The sequence below is a fragment of the Contarinia nasturtii genome, unplaced genomic scaffold (assembly GCF_009176525.2).
Source record: "Contarinia nasturtii isolate CC-2019 unplaced genomic scaffold, AAFC_CNas_1.1 Cnas_scaffold_745, whole genome shotgun sequence".
NCBI lineage: Eukaryota > Metazoa > Arthropoda > Insecta > Diptera > Cecidomyiidae > Contarinia > Contarinia nasturtii.
The window spans coordinates 1195652-1215543 of NW_022198093.1; the positions used below are offsets into that span (position 1 = coordinate 1195652).

General features: G+C 34.3%; 2 protein-coding genes across 2 annotated transcripts; both read left to right on the forward strand.

The window, feature by feature from the left end:
• Positions 1 to 278: 278 nt before the first annotated feature.
• LOC116341773 lies at positions 279 to 4322 on the forward strand. Its single transcript, XM_031769056.1, has 2 exons — positions 279 to 994; positions 3731 to 4322. The coding sequence occupies exons 1-2, from the start codon at positions 536 to 538 to the stop codon at positions 4049 to 4051; spliced, it is 780 nt and encodes a 259-aa protein (XP_031624916.1). The 5' UTR covers positions 279 to 535; the 3' UTR covers positions 4052 to 4322.
• Positions 4323 to 11661: 7339 nt separating this feature from the next.
• On the forward strand, positions 11662 to 16023 carry LOC116341667. The gene is made up of 3 exons (XM_031768870.1): positions 11662 to 12144; positions 12338 to 12596; positions 14119 to 16023. The coding sequence occupies exons 1-3, from the start codon at positions 12007 to 12009 to the stop codon at positions 14427 to 14429; spliced, it is 708 nt and encodes a 235-aa protein (XP_031624730.1). The 5' UTR covers positions 11662 to 12006; the 3' UTR covers positions 14430 to 16023.
• Positions 16024 to 19892: the final 3869 nt, after the last annotated feature.

The window sequence follows — 19892 nt, forward strand, 5'->3', positions numbered from 1 at the left end:
TTTGCGTTTACGTTGAGCATATCGGTTTGTGTGTCGATTCTCTTCTGTGCGCATCTCTTGCATCTCGCAGTAAGCAATATTTTTCTCAATTTGATTTAGAATATTTACATAAACATCAAGAGCATTTGATGCACACGCGTTCGCTTGCTCGCTCATTTGCCATGGCAGAGCGCGAAAAATGATGAATGAAGCAGCGTAGCATCACGAAAAAACAAAAAATGCAATAATCATTGTATCCAATTCAGTGACTGTATCAAGTATAAAATAGCCAAGTGCTCAAAACAAATTGCACAGTTTAGTTTCGTTAGTCTCCAAAAACAGCAACCGAGTTTTAACACCTCCAGATAAACTTCTTCATCTATTGTGTTATCTCCAAACCAAAAACCACAAAAAACAAGAACCCAATTCACCATCGAATTTTATTAATTTTCAATTGATTGAAAATTGGATAAAATTTGCCTCAACACAGACAAAAAAAACCAATTCTTAAAACAAAATCCATACAAAAAGAACAAAACAAAAACGATTAAACAAAATGCTGAAGCAATTGATTGTATTGTGTGCGATTGCCAGCACAGTGTTGTGTCGGAATACGGCCTCCAATTTCAATTCGCTGCACAGCGATCAACTCAGTGACAAAGACATCGGTAACAATGACAAAAATGACGAATCATTTTTGAATTGGATGGATATCAGTTCGATTTATCATAAATACAAGAACTACACCAGCAGCGATATATCCGTATTCCTAAAATTAAAACTATTGTCGAGCTTAAATGCGGTTGCTAAAGGTGATATTGATTTCGGTAATGGAATTCGTTTTGTTAAGGATAACAGTGCATCGGAATTAAATCGATTCGATGAAACTGATGCCGAATTCAGTGAAAATACCATAATTAAATCGTTGCCACGTTCCATCGGCGAAAGCGAAGATTACTTATCGTCCAAAATTTGGAAACGAATAAACAAACTTCTGCGCAGCCATACCATGCAAGTAAGTAAGAGTCTCAAGCACTTCACAAAACAAGTAATCAAATTTTGCCGATACCTGTACAAAAATGCGATGCCCCACTTCATTCTTGACTCACTATTACTATTCGACTAAGAATATCGCAAATCCACCCAAAAAAAAACTGTAAACCAACAGAAACGAACTGAAATCCACACTACTATAAATAAATATCATTCACTTCCGATGCTTACTCGATACTCAACCCAATATAATACCCAATAAAAGCAACTAATGTTTACTAAACAAACCAGAAAAGAACGTAACGATGTGCAATTTTCAATCAACCACCAATACTTAATATTATTTAAACTTAAATGAAACGAACAACCTAAACGCTAAATAATAAGTTCCATTTTAAGTTTCAATTTTAATTAATATATGTGCTGCAAACGAACTAAACAAATCTTATTTTATTTATCGACAAAAAAAATACACGCTTTATAAGTGATTCGGCCGAAGTCAAAAAGCTCGTGTGATTTTTTAAAAAAAAAGGAAACTTCAGAATTGGTTTTTTTATGAACAATCTTTGTGCAATAGTCAAAGCATTCAAAATGATAAGACTGAACCATAAATAAAGACGTATAGAGCGTTTTAGAATTATAGGATTTAATTGCGTGATGAAAATGTTACACGCTATAAAAAAATTCAAATCTCCATTCCATGTATGGATGAGGATTTTGGAGGTAAATTATTTTCGTGTTTATTTACACAAACGCTCCGAATTCTCTGACTTATTATCTATTGCTGCACTGTTTAAACTCTTAAACATTTGGCCACTCCTTTAAATTGAACCAATAACAAAAATGTAGATTGAATATCACCATGTATTAATTCGAAAAATAGTTAAACACAAAAATGGCACGTAACAGAAATGCTAACCACAAATAAACTCGAAAATTCATGTCACAAAATGATGTGTTGAACAAAATTTAGATAACAATCGGAATGATAAAATCAGTTAACGCATTTTTGTTATTAACAAATGTCATGGTTTAAAAAGTGAAATGAAATCGACAAAAATAAATAAAAGAAATGAAATTCGCCAGCGATACAACAACCAAAATTGTTAATTAAACGTTCGAATCGCATTGTTCGTTTTTCTTTCGCGTAATCGTCCATGTTTCTTCTTGCTGTGTTACAATTTATTTTTTTCTTTCTTGCTTGTCATTGCAACAATGGCTTTCATCTTGTGTTTTAACATATCTGTCTTTCATATCGCATGCGGAGTAAATCGTTTTCGTATTTCAATCATATCATCGATTTGTTTGCATTAACAATGTGTATTATGTACACAGTGAGATACCAAATTGAGATGAACTACGGGGGGGAAAGTTCTTTATCTCTTTTTTTCGGCACACTATACATCGACAGAGAGAGGAGGGAGGGAGAAAGAGAGATTGAAAAGTGTTAACTGAACCAAATGTTTGTAATATGCCAATTATTTGGTGATCGTAAAGTCAATATTGATCAATTAGCACACCGTTTCTGCAACTCATGTTAATTAAATAAAAACAAACATACGGCGAATACACAGACAAACAAAAATGTGTGTTTTTCTCAGCAATTCGCGAATTAATTCTCTCTGCTTAAGGCAAATAATAAATAATCCGCATAATTAGACGTGCCAATTTTGATTTTTCTTCTTCGTTGTCGGTTTTTTTATCTTTCTTATTGCATCTCAAGTAGGCCGGAATTCAAAATATAATGACATTAAACGCGATACACATTCAAGAATCTCTGACTCTCTTGCCGATCGTGTGAAAAACAGCCACGCACCGACAATTTTCATGAATTTAAATAAAATTAATGTCAATAAAAAAACATTATGTTTTGCTTGAAAGAGCGAGAACGAGAACCACAGAGAATGGGCGAAAGAGCGAAGCACAAAAAAAATAAACAGATGGAAAAAGTAAAGGCAATTTTTTTTTAGTATTTACTTTAAATAGACGCATAATAATATGACAAAACGATGTGCTTGCAGCATGAGTGAAACTTGGTCAAAAAGAATCGTTTACCATCTGAAGGGAAAAACAAAATAATGACGGTTGATGTTCATAAAATTGCGATTGTTTTTTTTTTCTTTTCTGTTCGTTCGGTTCTCATATATGCGCACCAAAATAAACCTTTCGCACAATTACGTGAAAACGACTTTTTATGCTGTGTCTTTGAACAGCATGTTTTTTCTTCTTCATCTGTTGTTATTTCGTTGTTGTTGTTTTTTGGAAATGTCGATGGTATGCATGCCAATTGTTGTGATTTCCTCGAGTGCGGCGAGAATGCAAGAGCCACTAATCGAAAATCGAATCCAAATAAAAAGCAATAGAAATGAATGAATATTTTTTATTTCGGGGTACCTATATGTCTGACTTGATATCAAAAAGATGTAGCGCGATTCAAGATTGTCATTCCATAATGCAGGAAACTCGTTTCGTGTTTAATATTCCATAAACAGATATTATTTATTCACAACTTTCTTTATCTTTTCTCACAATCACATCAATTATCAACTTCCTCGGCACGGCAAAATTATGGCACATGAGCGGTGTATTTTTTCTTCTTCTGTTCGTTATCGGTGTCTCTCTGTCTATCATGCACAAATTACTTAAATTATGTTATTTCGTTTTTCTGTCAGCAATCCAATTGCAAAAGAAACGTTACCTGAATTGACCGATTTTGTTGTTATTTATATGTATTTTTTTTGTTGTTGTTGGTGCATAGGTCAAATTTCCAACTGAAGTCGAAGGACGTGGTAGCGGTGGTAAGAAGAAGGGTGCATGGATTATGATTCCTCTGTTGTTGGCCGGTACATTCATTCCATTGGCATATGGTGCTCTCGCCCTATTGGCTGGCAAAGCGTTGATCGTGTCAAAATTGGCGTTGGTCTTGGCATCAATTATCGGTATCAAAAAATTGGTATCACAAAGTGGCGGTCATCATGAATCATCGCACGAAGTTGTTGTCGCCGGACATGGCGGCGGTGCCGGATGGGGAAAACGTGACTTTGATCTAGCCTACAATGCTCATGCACCAAAGAACTAAAACAAAACTATTCCATTTCGAAGAAAAACACATACACACACATAGTACATAGCTATACCAAATGAAAATGACAACAAAAATTTGTGAAGATTTAAGTGTTGATATATATGCTTTGATCAATAATGAACAACAACAAACATTTGACAATTCGATTGCAACAATTTGTAGCACATTTTCGTCATATTTTATGAGTTTTGCTAGTGTTCGTTGCTCTTTTTCTCTTTGAGATATAATTCGATACGTTTTTCATTTCATTTAATTAAAATTGATTTATTTTTCATTTTTGATTTTTTTTTTTTTTTGAAAAATTCGAGAGAAAAAGAGTGAACGACAATATTATTTTATGTTTTTTTGTTTGTTTGTTTTATTTTAAGTGATGTTTTTTTTTTCGATCGATGAATTGAATTAAAAACGATCGAAATGTAAATCACACACCATCACCGCTCCCCTCATCAGAGATGATGACGGACAGAACAGAAACATAAGCAAATGCACACAAAAAATATCCACTGAAAATATGCTGCAAATTAATAAGCAATTATAACATTAAAGTAGTTAATTTAATCATGGCAGGATAAGAATGCAAACGATATGACGATTAGCATTATATCGGTAGACGAAATGAATGATAATTGATTGTTGTGTAGCTAAGCATTTCCATAAATACCAAAATTCATATAATTTGTTTATTTTCTCTGAAGTTGTTTTTTTTTTGTTTTTGTATTAAGAGCCTTAATTTATATTGAAAAGAAATCGACAACAAAAATTGTTTCAAATTTATTTATTTTGTGTAATTGACGTTATATTTATTTAGAGCAAAAAAAATTTTGTGAATAAATTGCTTAAGAAGATAGGATTTCAATTGAATCAAAAACATTCACAACAAAGACATACACACACTTAACACACACACACACAGTCACAATGCGATACGTAACATTCAATGTGGTTTTTTATATTGAAATTTCCAGCAACCAAAAAAAAACATATTAATTTCTTTTTCATTTCTCGTTTGGATTCCTGCTGCATTCTTAAGAACCAGCATGTGTTGCCGCAAGGGGATTATGGAATAGTTTTTTTTTTTCGCGGAGTATTTTTGGCCGTATGTTGAAAAAGAGAAATTGTTATGTTGCACGCACCCACGATCATGTTCTTCTTTTTTGCTTGTATACCAGAAGTCAGTAGATTTATCATGACAACGACGATGCTGAGATTTCGTATACATTCGTTAGTCCTCACCAGAGATGACGATGCAAAGAACAGAAATATAAGCAACTGCACGCAAAATATATATTGATTAGAGTAATTTCGTTCGTTTGTATTTCACGGATGTATACAACCTCTTTCTGCATATGATTGATGCCTAACGGCGTCAAACAGAACGGCGATGGTTTCGATGGTGTTTTCTTTCGTTCGGGTTGTTTGCAAATTCGATCGCCAATCGACATCTCGGCCGACTGAAATTGACAAGACCGAAAAACTCTGTCATCCATGTGCACGAACACTGATTAAACACACACATACACACATGCTTAATTGCAATTTCACTTCGAACGGAATTTCTTTTTCAATAATAATTCAGTCTCGTTCACATGACATTCGGTCCGTATGCACACACATGGTCGCAATAAGACGGTGTATGTAATGTAATCCAATCGATTGGCCAATTTGCACTTGGACTTGACTTGCTTCGCCTGTTGTTTTGTGCTTTTGTTTGCTTATGTATACGCTGTCATGGTCATACTGCATTGCTTTTGGTGGTTTTCTTTTATTTTCACAATTCAACCGAAACGCACAGACGAAAGCTGTCTTATTTTTCATCTTTAGTTGTTGTTTCTCTCTCTTATTTTGTTTTTGGTATTCTGGAATGCAGCTTCACCGCATGCAGAGCATTTAATTATGCCGCGCGATTTAAAGTATATATACACACATGTGAAATTACCATTATAGCAAACGAAACGTTTCGCGTTTCGATAATATGCATTCTCTTGTTTTATGCTCTGGAAACGACATTCGATCAGTGTGTCATGCAGTCAAGCGTGCTGCGAATCGGCGCACACCAACCAGCTCAGCTCTCAATGCAAAAATGGTGGACAGAAAAAAGCCATAAAAAGTAATTAAATAAAAAAAAAGAAAAAGGTAAGAATTATTCGCCGGATTGAGCCATGCGAAAAGAAAATAATTTCACTTGGTGAATGAAAAATATCGCCGTCGATGGTCGTTGTTAAAAGACAGCCGCCACCGTCGTCGTTGTCGCTTTTTCTCTTTTTGTTCGTGTGTGTATATATACATTAAAAGCAGAATTAATTCACTTGGCACTCATATGAGTTATCGCCGCTCAAAAATAATGTGAAAAAAAGGAAGAAAACGTGCTCAAAGAGAGCGCAGCATTTTAATTGAAGACATGAAATGAAAATCGAAAACCTTCTCAGCGCGTTTACGGTCTCATCATCTTTAAACCGAAAAAGTGGTTGATCATTTTTTTTTCGCTCGCAACATCAAAACATTCTTCGGCATAAGCAATAACAAACCGGATAAATTTTACTCTAAACACACACACACATGTACAATATCAATGACAAGCACGTAATCACTGTGGGCGAAAAACGTAAATCGTGTGTGAAAAGCCAATAAACCATTCATTTTTTGCTCAATTTCGATTAAGAAATATGGAAACGATTACGAACCAACCAATGTAAGCATGCAATGCCGAATAAGTGAAACTTTTTTTTGAATCATTTTAATGTGAAATATTAAAAAGCATTAAGTTTTCGTCGTAAATAAGTGATCAAGCGACTGCACGAGAGTACACACGTTAAAAGTCACAAAATCACGATTTAGTTTCAATTTATAATAATGAAATGTTGGGTTATCACAAGACACTCGCATATACACAACGCTTTTCCGCTCAACAATTTGACGGTTCGTTTTACTTTCCCTGGCCCTTGGTTTGCAAAGTGCGTCAAGAAAGAGAGCGCCGACCTTTTGGAACCCAAACTGTCTGGGGTCATAATTTGTAGAAAACGCAATTTAAAATAGAAAAATGTAACACAACAACTTTGCTGTTGCTTTTTTCCTTTGTTCGGTGTCATAACAGAATTTCAAGCTAAAATGCCACCGATCGCACATAATTCAAATCATCTATGTACAAAGTTTCCGTTATTTCTTCGTAAGTTGCGCATAAAGCTTTGCATCGACGCCAAAGCTCTTCTAACAAAGCTTGGAAAATTCCGCTGCGTTCAAATGCGGTACAATATTTGAATTTCTACGAAAATAAAGATGAACAACTGACATGTTGCTTGTGGCGAATTTTTTAGCTGCTAAATTTTTGCGCTTCGAACGGGAGAAAAAGTGAAGTTTCGGATCTACGAAAGATCACGCACAAATAAGAGAGAAAAATAACGAACAAACACTAACCTCTTGTGTGTGTGTTTTGTTTCTTTTTTTGCTTAAACTTTTATTGCTGGTCATTTCAATTTGAATTTTTTGTTCTCCCTCAACCCAAAACACTTGATGTTTTACTTTTTTTCATAGTGGAAAAAAAGAGAATCTAAAACATGTCTTACATTTCTTCTAGTCGGAAATCATTTGAAAAAGAAATAAACAAAATAAATTTCTAAACTACATTTTTTTGTGAGCATTTTTTTACGATGACCATTGACAAAGACTTTGACGCATTTAACAAACTCTTTACATATGCACACCGGCTATTTTGAACGTTGATTATGAGGCTATTAAAGTGCGACCACTGCCATCAGCATGTCAAACATTACATTTTTTGTGTCTTCGTTTAATGTGTTTATTTTGATCTTTTGTGCAGTAGCCGAATGTGCGCCATCCGAACCGATGACATTTGGAAAATATTTGTATTCAATGTGGATGGTCGAGAAAATAAAAGAAATTCAGATCGCACAATGGTTTTCGGTATTTGCAAATTCTCGCGCGAATCTAACAACAAACGGGTTCTGCAAGTGAAAATATGGTGGTCACCAAGCGAAAAAGAAAACCGTCTATTTAAGAAAGTCTTGTTTAGCATTATTTTTTTTTTTGGGAGCAAAACATTTTTTTAATGAGTTCGTCGTATCGCCACAAACGACGCGGCGACAATAACAGCGATTTTACTTAAGCAAAATACATGCATGATAATTTTATGTGGATTTAGTATAAAAGAGGCGTACGATGGATTGTGAATCGACCATGACCATGCCATTGAGGAAAATTCATATGAATAATGCTGCAGCATACGGCATATTAGCACACAGAGAATAAGTTTTTACGATATCTTAATGAAATGATACTCGGTCGCCTGTGCAAACAGTCTAGTTTAATGACATAATTTTTTATTTTCGTTACTTTAAAGCCATCGTAATTGAGATCGGTTGGCGAACGATAAACGTTGGCATTTCATTATTAGCGCCATCAAATGTTTGCTTTTTTTTCGCATTTCGTTTTTCTGTGAATTCCATCGAAGAACCATTTTCGAGATATCGAGAAATTGAGGTTTTGCAAAAGCAAAAATTTAATTGGCTCTTCAAAGAAAAAGGTAAACATCTATATATATTTATTTGTTTTTATTCGTTTTGTTTAAGTTCAATGATGATTTTAATACTTTAAAGTAAATATTGGTGCAGATAATTGCTCGCACATACACGATTTTGTGAAATGATCCGTGAAACGCCCATTTCAAAGACTATATATCGATAGAAAGCTAATAAATACACGCAAAATGACTACTAAATAACACGTCATTTTCTCTCTGTTGGCTAGATTTTTATGACGGTGCCTCTTCAATATTCTTCGACATTTGTGCGTTTTTTTTTCTTTCGTTTCTTTGGTTTGGCCTGGCAGTTTGTTTGGTTTTTTGGGTAAAAATAATGGAAACTGCATGACGCATTCGAAATCGAATGTTGCAGAAGCCGCTTTGAAATTGGATGCTTTGGCTATATTATCGTTTTAGATACTAATGTCGAACGATTGCTTTTTTATCGTTGTTACAATTGCGCTATAATTATCATTATTTTCTTTTCTTTTGACCGACCGACTGGGACTTTTTTTTGTGTTGGCTATAGAAATATCATACTTTTACTTACGTTTTATTCACTTGCTCTTTTTATTAATGTTTCATCCGCCTGCTACGTCGTTTTGTGTGGCAAGTGTACACACAAACATAAAATGGCAAACATTAAAATAAATACGAAAAAAAAAGAAGACATTTTTCAAAAGTGGAAACGTTCATTTGTTTCGCGCTAATGGTGGCTCAATCAAGTGTTGAAAACTTGATTTGTGTGCTAGGGGCTTTTATGTATATGAATATACGAAATATTCACATAATATTCACAATATACACGTCTTATTCATCATATATACGGCATAAATCTCTAGTGAATATTTCGTATTTTCTACTGTATGTTGTGAATATTCACAGTAAGCGACACAGGAACGAAGAAAGTCCGCACTAAAGAGAATGACAAAATATGTATATTTCATATATACAGGAAATATTCACGAAATATTCACGAAATATTCATCAAATTTATGCAATTATACACATTTATTTGTGTATATTCTTTATATACATACAATATTCATTGAATATTCAGCATTATGTTTCAATATTTACTGAAATCGTAGTATTCATTTTAACATAAAAGCCCCTGGTTTGTGTGTCAATTTGTCAAGGTGACACAAGGAAATGTACTTGATTCATCTGAGAAAATCCCATCACAGTTGTGCTTTGATTCAAAAGATTTGGTCTAAATTTCGAAGACATAATAAATAGGTTCGTGTCATTTAACAAGATGCACTTGTACCGTTAGAAACCTGACTTAAAAACACGTCATTAGTTTTAATTAAAGTTTATTCTACATTTTTGCAACAATGTAACCGAGAATCTATCAAAAAGAGAGAGAGAGAGAGAGAGGCGGGGAGGAGAGAAAGAACGAGTGATGATCTGTGGTGTTGAGTAAAATAAAATGTTTGTGTCGCGTCCCACTGTCTGTCACACACCGTAAAACACTCTCTCACAGCTGTTCATCTCTTGTTGAATGTGATGTGTATGGTGGCGATCAAGTTGGCTTTGCAGTTAACTTACCGTTTCTGTGTTTCAGTGCGCGCACCGCTTGGCCTTAATACAACGAAACAATAAAATGCGCACGACCATACAATATCGGACCTTTGCATCTATATTGATGCGTGGCGCGCATTTGCAAATATGCTTTTCGACCGGCCATTCGAGATTAGTACACGATCAATAAATATTGAATTTGAAGAAGAAGTAGATGATGGCGAAGAAAAAAAAAACAGCACATATTCATTCAATGTCCATCTCCAGTCAATGGCTTTTTCATTGATTTTAGAAATTCCCTGCCACCATTCAATATAACTATCAACACCTCTATTCACAAGCACACATGCTCAACTACATTGCGAAGATCGGTGCCTTTTCTCTCTCTTTTCGATACAGTAAAGAAAGCACTTAATGAAGTGATGAATGAAACCAAACAACCATAACTGAGGTGAATCTTCGAAGGAGAAAAAAAAACATTATCGATAAGTTTCTATAAGCATGAGTGTGGTCATGCCTCGTGTCTATGCCAACAATAATCAATTGCCCTTACATAGAGCCATGATCGGTGTCTGGAACATATCAATTAACTGGGGAGTGCAATATTTGCTGAATCTTCTTCTCTTTTTCTTTCGCTGATGAAGTCCAATAAACATTTTTTTCTTCTCTCTTCACATATGAACGTGTGGGCAACATCGTGATAAAACGAAACAATCCATTCTTAATATAAGTACACGAAAAGAAACGGTGCATTTCATTTGGCGTTTTTTTTTTTTTTTTTGCAATCTAATATTTCGATATATGGAAACTCTTAGGTACGTTGCACGAGAAAGCTTCGTTATGTCTTCCCAATATCATTGCGATTGTATTGAAGAAGAAGAAGAAGAAAACCGTGATCGCAAGCATTGAACTTGACTGCAGTCAGTATGAGTAGGTGCAATAACTATGATATTGAACAGCCTTTGCTACTATTTTGACTTCATTTAATGGCCAAGAGCGAGAGAAAAATCAAAATCGGAGCAATTGCGTCTACTTCGGTTGTATAGTTGAGCCTAGCCGCATATCTCTGACTATGGTGATATGTTGTCTTCTTTTATCGCATGCAATTCATCGTATGCGCAAACCATTACACATTCATACACTTTTCATCGGCGTCGTTGCCGATTGTTGTCTTCTTCTACTTGAGCTAAATGCGCACACGGCATCGGGCGGCACATATGAGTATACAATTCGCTTATGTGTGCTTATTATTATATTTGTGATATTTGTTCATTTTGTAGATTTTCTTTTTGGTCGTTTCATTACATTATCGTGTGTGTTTTTTTTTCTCTCGCTTTGCGGTGTGTATGTTTGTTCGCACAGTGCGCTTCTTCTGCCTCATCAAATCGGGCATTTAATTTAAATTCTATAACACATCATCGACGGTGGTGGAGCTACTTCAGTTCGGCTGTGTTGTTGGTTTTTTTTTATTGTTGCTGCTGGTGCTGCTTTATCCGAGCCGTCGCCACATACATATATCCCATACACACCAACAGAGAGTGAATAAAACGCGGACATCAGTGTTTTCTAGTCACAGTTCACCGGTTGCTTTCTGAGTACTAACAACCCAGCGCTATACAGCTCCTATCAATCTACACAATTCACTAGAGTGCCGTTTGTGCTTGCATTGTTCGGTTTACAAAAAAAAAAACAACAAAAATAATCAACATCGACCGAAAAAAAATTTAATTGAATTTTTCGTTTTTTTCTCTTTTAATTACTTGAAGAGAAAATTCAATTGTGGTTTTTGAAAAAAAAACAGTGTCTTCTGTTTAAAAAGTATCGTGTCGAGATTTTTCTGATTGATTCCCACTGAGGCAAACGAAAAGTTACAATTTTTAGCCAAACAAAAATGAAGAAAATTTGTGTTTTATTCTCAATTATTACGATCGCAACCGCATCGTTAAACACCGAAACCGACAATTTGCTGTCGACAGCGCTAAAATTCGTCCGGGATTGTGGAGATAAATCAATGTTACTTTGTGCTAAAGTAAGTAAAAATTTCAAACATTCAAATCAAACTTAATTCCAATTACGGCATTTTGAGTGATCGGCGAGAAAACAAAGGAGAACCAAAAGAAACTCGAGTTTTTGTGTGCTTCGTGACCAATAAATTTGATAAGTTTTACAATTCAGCATATGCTGTACATAAAGTGAATAAATTTCATCATGTTGTTTTATAGGAACGTGCCCTACACTATGTTGAAAACATCAATGGAGACGTGAAAATTGGCGAAGGCATCTCACTCATTCAAACCGAACCAGTTGCACAAGGAGGACGTTCGTTGAACGACATCGAATTGCCGGAAAATGGTGAAGCCCGCGAAGGACAAGTTGACTCATTGTTGGCCGATCGTGTTGCCCGTTTCTTGGGCTCACACACTCTCCAATTCAAAGTACCAAAAGACTCAATTGAAGACATGCAACGATCACTTGATGAAGGTAACTCTTTTTATTTCACGCAATTTTCGTCATCATCACTTTGATGATCTGTCGGTTACATCACATACACAATCCATTATCGCAATTCGATAAAGAACAACTTTCATTTCGTTTTAAACTTGAGACTTCGATCGAGATTTTCTTCTCGATTTAAAGCAAATAAACGGCATTCCAAACCGCATTCGATCGATAAAAAGTAAAAGTTCTACATTCATTGGAAAGGCGCCGCACAACAAAATTCAATTTAAACCATACTGACAACAAAATAGAAACAACGAAAAATTCAAAGTCTAGTCTCGCACATTTCCATATGCAAATCAAATAGTCACGAAACGGAAACAATAAATCGGTTTTAAAATCATATTAACACATTACAACGCGTTATAAATGTCTGCTACATTATATTTTAGCATCGTAAAACGATTTGTGACGAATGAATAATTGATAATTCATTTTCTCGCCGTTTTACTGAATTTTTTGCGCGTTTTTTCTTCTTCACTTGAACCCATGTTCAAACAAAGGCAATATTTTCTTCGAGAGATGATTTAGACGGGCACATTGTAATAAACAAAAGAAAAGACAAAGTGTCGGATGGCGCGAGAAATTGAAATGCGGTCAATGTGACTTTACCGTTATATAACCGACTGTCTTCAGTGGATTCTGTATCTACAATAACAGCTATTTAAATGAAGTAATGTAGTTTATCACAAGCCTACGCTGACACGCACTCACACACACACGATTTTACATATATTTCTTGAATGCGTTCTGTATATGCGTTCGGGTCATGCATTTGACATTAATCGATTTGATTGTGTACATTTCCAGTTTTTTTTCTAAAAGCTTATCGAACCGTTGAAAAATGTCGATATTTGTTATTTTTTTATTCGAAGAAATGCGTTGTTCATGCACCATATCATCGTTCGATATGCATAAGATATGTAAGATGGAAAAAACTCAAGTCGCCCATTTGACTAAAAGAGCAATGCGTGCGGCCTGTGTGTAGCACTACAATAACGGGGTTTCACGTAACCAGAAAACCGTAGCAAAGACATCGATAAACAAGGCACACAAAGAGAAATGCGATACATGAGGAAGAACGCAAAGAAACAGAACACATCAAGAAACATATTTATTTGTTTACTCATTTTGTGGGTCAAGAGTATGTATTGTGGCTCGCATGCACTCGACGGCCTATTTTCGATTCGAATGCATGTTTTGTCATTAATCTCATTTCATTTCAAGTTTTTTTTTTCCTTCTTCGTATTTGCCCATTGGATGTGCTTGCACACATACTATCTGTGACCGTTTCTATTCCTCCGTTGTCGTTTGCGAGATGCGAGTGTTATGTGTTGTGACCGATACCTATTAAAATACTTTCCACTAATGTAATCCACGAAACATTTGTATGAAATATTCTAATCGGAACGCAATTTTAACGGCTTAACTCTTCTTTTTTCTTTCTCTTTCTATTCCTGTTTTTGTCTCATTCTCATCGCGATCGATTCGTCGAAAATTGTAGCTCGTGGAAAAGGCAAGAAGACAAAGAAACTCTTGTTGCCATTGCTGTTGTTATTCAAATTGAAGGCTGCCGCCCTTCTGCCATTGGTTCTCGGTTTCTTGGCATTGATTGCATTCAAGGCATTGATCATTGGTAAATTGGCTCTATTATTGAGCGGTATCATTGGATTGAAGAAACTGTTCGAATCGAAACATTCGTCACAAAACTACGAAGTAGTCGCTCATCCACATAGCTCATTTGACGAACATGGTCACTATGGACGCGCTTTGAACGATGCACAAAATATGGCATACTCAGCACACCAACAATAAAGAAAATAACATATAACGAGAACACACAACAAACAAAACAATTTTTCTTTTTTATTTAAGAAGAGAATTAGATGATGATGAAGAAGAAAACAAATTAACAATTTTTCAGCAAAGCAGTTCATCGATCGTAATTTAAAAACAACAACAACAATTCACACCCATTCACACATCGCAAACACTTAATTTATTGAAGAAAAAAAAACAACGACAAAAAAGGGAGAAAAAGAATCAAATCAAAAATACTTTTAGCGATATCTAAACTTATTTTCTTTTTTTACATTACGAGGATTTACACAAACAGAGAAACATACAAACATTTTTTCAGACATCATACGGATACACATCGATACATTAAAAAAAAACAACAACTCTCTTACCACAAATCACAACACCTACATAAACAACACAAACAACATTAAAAGAGACAGACACACAAACACCATACACACATGAATACAAAACACTCGCCCATTTTAAAATAGAACGAGAAAATCAGTGTAAAATAGATGTAGAATTGCCAACCGAAGACTTTTTCTTCGGCATAAATTAAATTTCAACCGTGGATAAGATATCTCCGGTGGGCAGCACGCTTTTATAACAATTCAAGCGACACGCGATTCTCAATCGAATCGATTGAATCGTGTGCATATTTTCATATTTTCTACTCACTATGTGCATAAATTATCTCAATTTTAGACACAAAACAAAAATTAACAACAGAAAGCCTCTATTCGGTCGGTAATACTATTTAGTGGACGATTTTTTTTCTTTTTTTATTTCAATTTTTTGTATGAATAGAGCAATAGCACATCGGAAATCGATAATTCGATGCCATAAAATAGACTTGTTAATTTTAAATCGCCGAATTAACTTTTTTTAGGCTTCGCTCGACTACACACACATACACAGACACACATACACACAAAATCTTCAATTTGTCAATTCGTTTTAAACATTTATTTATTTAATTTATTTAACTTATTTTTATTTTATTTATTAATTTATTGTAAAAAAAAAATGAAATCATTTGTACGATGTTCCGGATAACCGCTTGTTTCATGTGTCCCATTTTCGAAAATCGCATCGCCTCCATAAAAGTATTGTGAATGGTTTATTTTTTTTTTTTTTTTTGTAAATGGAAAAAAACTCATCTTTGGACGAAGTTTTTTTTGTTTTAATTTTTTGTATGCCAATTTTACTTTTTAGTGATAAACTGAAATATCAATATAAAGTAAAACCACAATCGGCAATAAGTTTTAAGTAATTTATTTTAATAATGAGTAACACTATCGAATCGACAGTATGGCAATTTGAAAAATGAAAAATAATGGGCATCAAATTCGGACTAAAAACAACAAAACAAATTCTACGAATTCGTACGTTCTGCTTATTTGCTTTTTGTTTTGTTCAACTAATTATTTTTTTTTGTAGTAAAGTGTTGGTTAAACTAAAAGACAAGAAAAGAAGATAACAAAACACGTTTCGGTTCTGCAAATGGAAAAAAAATTATTTAACGTTTGATTTTACGAGAAAAATGTTTGTTAAATGTTCATAAGTAAACCAAAAAATAGACTGCCAAATTCATTACATAATATCTATTTTGTGTTTTTATTTGAAAAAAAAAAAAAAAAAATCATTTTTTACAGGTTGATCGTCGATTTTGTTGATTGTAAGTATTCTTAAGATATATAAAATTTTCAGGTCAAAGCATGCAAAATTCGCTACTGTTTATTTGAAATTCGGCGAATTTGCAAATTTTCATCAAAAATTCGCAAATCCAATTTCTCCGCCAATTTCCAAACATGAGAATTAGAATACATCGCGAATATATGATTTTCTTCGGATTTCAGTTCGAATAGCGCCATATGCCTCGAATAAAGTAGATCGAAAGCCACACTTTATGACACAAATTCATATATCATATGTGGTATTCACCGTAATAACAAGATCTTCCATGGTTTTCCATTTAAATCGTTTGACACATTTCATTTCGTATCGCGTTAAAAGAAAAACCAGAACGATGACATTGACAGCATGCGACGATCGTAAATATTTGCAAATGAATTATATTGATGTATTCAAACATTGATCAATCTTCACTAAGACGATGCATTTAATATTATATCATTTTCTTTTGCATAAAATACATTAAGCCGCTAATTCTCGGCGATTTATCGATATTATGTTGCGTATGTTATTTACGCACATAACGGGATAATTTTGTCCGTTCTGATCTGTTTTTGCTGCATTCTAGGTCACGTCAAGCAGCGTACTCAAGAGCAAAAGAAGTAAAAACGATAAGGCAAAAGTGTAGCTTGAAAAGAGGCAAAACAAAAACTAGAATATCTCTCACTGCCTTAAGACTGCCTGAATGGAAGTGACTTTTTCTTGCGTGCGCAAAAATTCAACGAAATGCTTTTAATTATGGTATAATTTTGTAAATCAGCAAATAAATTAGCTCAATTTGATTCAAAATGCCAATGTTCTTTGTAATAGTAAAACTTTGATGGATTTATATTTGAAAATCATATCCATTGTTGGGCTGATTGAGAAAACAACGAAAAATGAAGAAGAAGTGCTCGATTCCACGTTCTACTTAAAGGTATCAAGTGGAATCTAAGTCAAGTAAAACCAATAATCTATCAATGAACGAAAATGAAACAAACAAAAGCCATTATTCTCATTGTCAATAAAAAGAAAAGCTATCGAAACAGAGATGAATCACTTTCACCACCATTTTTGCTATTAGCGCATTTGATTCACTGAAATTGTGTTGCTTGTTTGGCCAGTTCATTCCTGATGGCTATGAACTTTCCACCGCCGTTTATGTTTGATGACCGAATTTCCAAAAAATAAAATTATCAAACAATAGCTGCCATTTTACGTACAATTTTTCGATAGTTCATCTTTTTTTGTTTACTAATGGCGTTAATTAAAATCGATTGAAACTAATTTGCGTATGATCGCGATTCTATATGTTGTATGTTTATAAGCACCGCCTGCAGGCAAAATTAGCGATTTGATTTTCCGCGCTGCGTCATCATTTTACTCGATTATATACAATTGAATGTCGGATTACTTGCAATTGAAACGAATAAAAACTAATTATGAAAGGGAAGAAAACACACGTACGGGTAAAAAGAGAGAAAAACGATTACTTTTGATTTTATTTGTTTAAATCTTCTTTTGTCGAGCACAATGATGAATGAATATGCGTGATAAATTGCTTACGTGCAGAGAAAATCCACCTTTTTTTTGATTAATTATCATTCCATTGATTTTTACTTCATTTATCAATCAAGAAATTGTGGAAATGAACAACGAATCAAAATGAACTTAATAAATTTTAAGCAGCGACACACATCCCAAGATCGCTGTCAACCTAACGGTTTCAGATCGTTTCGTTTGAAAGAATTTTGATCAAAATCAAAGTTGACAACCAGTGACACAGACCTTATTAATGGCTATTAATGAAACAAAATAGAAAATAAAGATTTCGCGCCAAAAAGCCCAGAACAGAATTAAATTAAATGAGCAATAATTTTTTTGCTGAATAGTTGAAGCCGAACCTATTAAAATTATTCAGAAGAAAAACTCATGTAATTGAAACAGCCACGTAATTACTTTCACTGTTTCTTCGCTATGGGCCGTTGATCAATACTTGGCGACCGCACATTGACCAAGTTTAGTAGGTCTTATAAGATTCAACATTTCGTGAATCTCATGTTTGGCTATGAAAGCAAGAAAAAAATATATGTAAAAGAGTCACACTTGTATCGAGCCAAGATCAGCCAACAACAAAATTATTGACAATTCATTTTATTCACTCTCGTTGCGCGAAAGTCAATGCAAACAGATGAAAATCGAATTTCGAAGAATTTACTTTTACTTTCGAGAATATTCGACGGCCGGATCGTCGCCAAGAAACCGAAAAAAAAGAGTCATCGGTATCAGAAGTAAAAGTCCGTGGTTTAAATATACAATTGAATATATCGAAAATGCACAAACAAGAAGGTCACGATGTGAATACATATGCTCATCAGTACCATGAATATCATGGCCACTGAAAATGCGCTTTTTTGATCAGGAACTTCGGTTTTTTTTTTTTTGAATTTCGAACACGTGTTTAAACATCAAAACTGGCGGATTCAACGATCGTGAAGAGCATGTAGTCTTGCTGTGAACACAAAATCGTCCATTTCTCATGAGGGTTCTTCAACTTCAAAATTTCATTTTTGGTACATAGACACGGTAAGGTACACACCGGTATCCACTTTTTCTTGCGGATCTCTGGCGATTTCAATGAAAAGTGCCTTTTTTAAAAAAAATCGCCAATTTCTGCGTATTGTTTGCATTGATTTATTTTCAAAGATGAGCCGATGTACGGCTCAAACCACTTTCACCGTTGGTATGAACAACCATAGCTATAATTAGAATAACATGAGTGAGTTGGTTTTTAATTAAACGCGAAAAATCGAGGCAATGTGTATGTGTGTGTGTGTGCAGAAGAGCGTGTGTGTTCGAGTTCAAATCAGTCAGCAGCGTTTGTCTACCTTAATGCAAACGGTGTAAAAGTTAAACGGCAATTTACATGCACAATTATTTAGCATGCTCTTCACTCTTGAAACGAAGCAACAGCAGCAGCAGCAGCACCAAAACATGAATTAAATTGTGTGCATCGTATTTGTTCCAACAAATAGTTTCAATTCAATTGAATCGTGCTCGACGCGGTACGGTAACATGGTGTGTGTGTTTTTTCACTCCCATTTCGTGCAATATGATTGATTCATAATGGCATCGTTGATTCCATTTTCAATTAAAATCTGCAAAATATTTTCATTATTATGACTTACTTACATTGAGCTTTGAACACAATAATACACAACGAGAATGTGCATACAAACATTTTTCTCTTTCTACATTCCATCAAATACCAACAACATTGCCATTTATTTTCTATTTATTTTCCATAAAATGTATTTATGGTATTTTTATATTTTCATTACATTTGATTTTAATCATGATTCGTGAATCATTCCGACGCTCTTTTAAGCCCAACTCATTTCGTCCAAATCATTTGTTTATTTTCTTTGAGTAATATAATGCGCGCATCACCATCACGCCATCCGCTTTGCGTTTCATACGAATGAAAGTGAGTTTTTGAACACTGAAAGAAATATATATACGTGCACATTTTTCCACTGCATAAATTAACGATACGGAGAAACTCTGCAACAGGATACGAAATAAGAAAGCATAAAAACATTTCAATAAAGAAAATAACATTGAATGCAACACCATCATAATCAGCGGATTAGACAATTTTATCTATTTTTATTACTGTTTTTATTTGAATTCGCAATTTGAATTGAATAGGAAGGGAAAAGTTGTTCCGCAAGGAAGAATTTCGATTCAGGAGAAAAATGAATTTTGACAAATGAATCATCTAAATTTATTTATAGC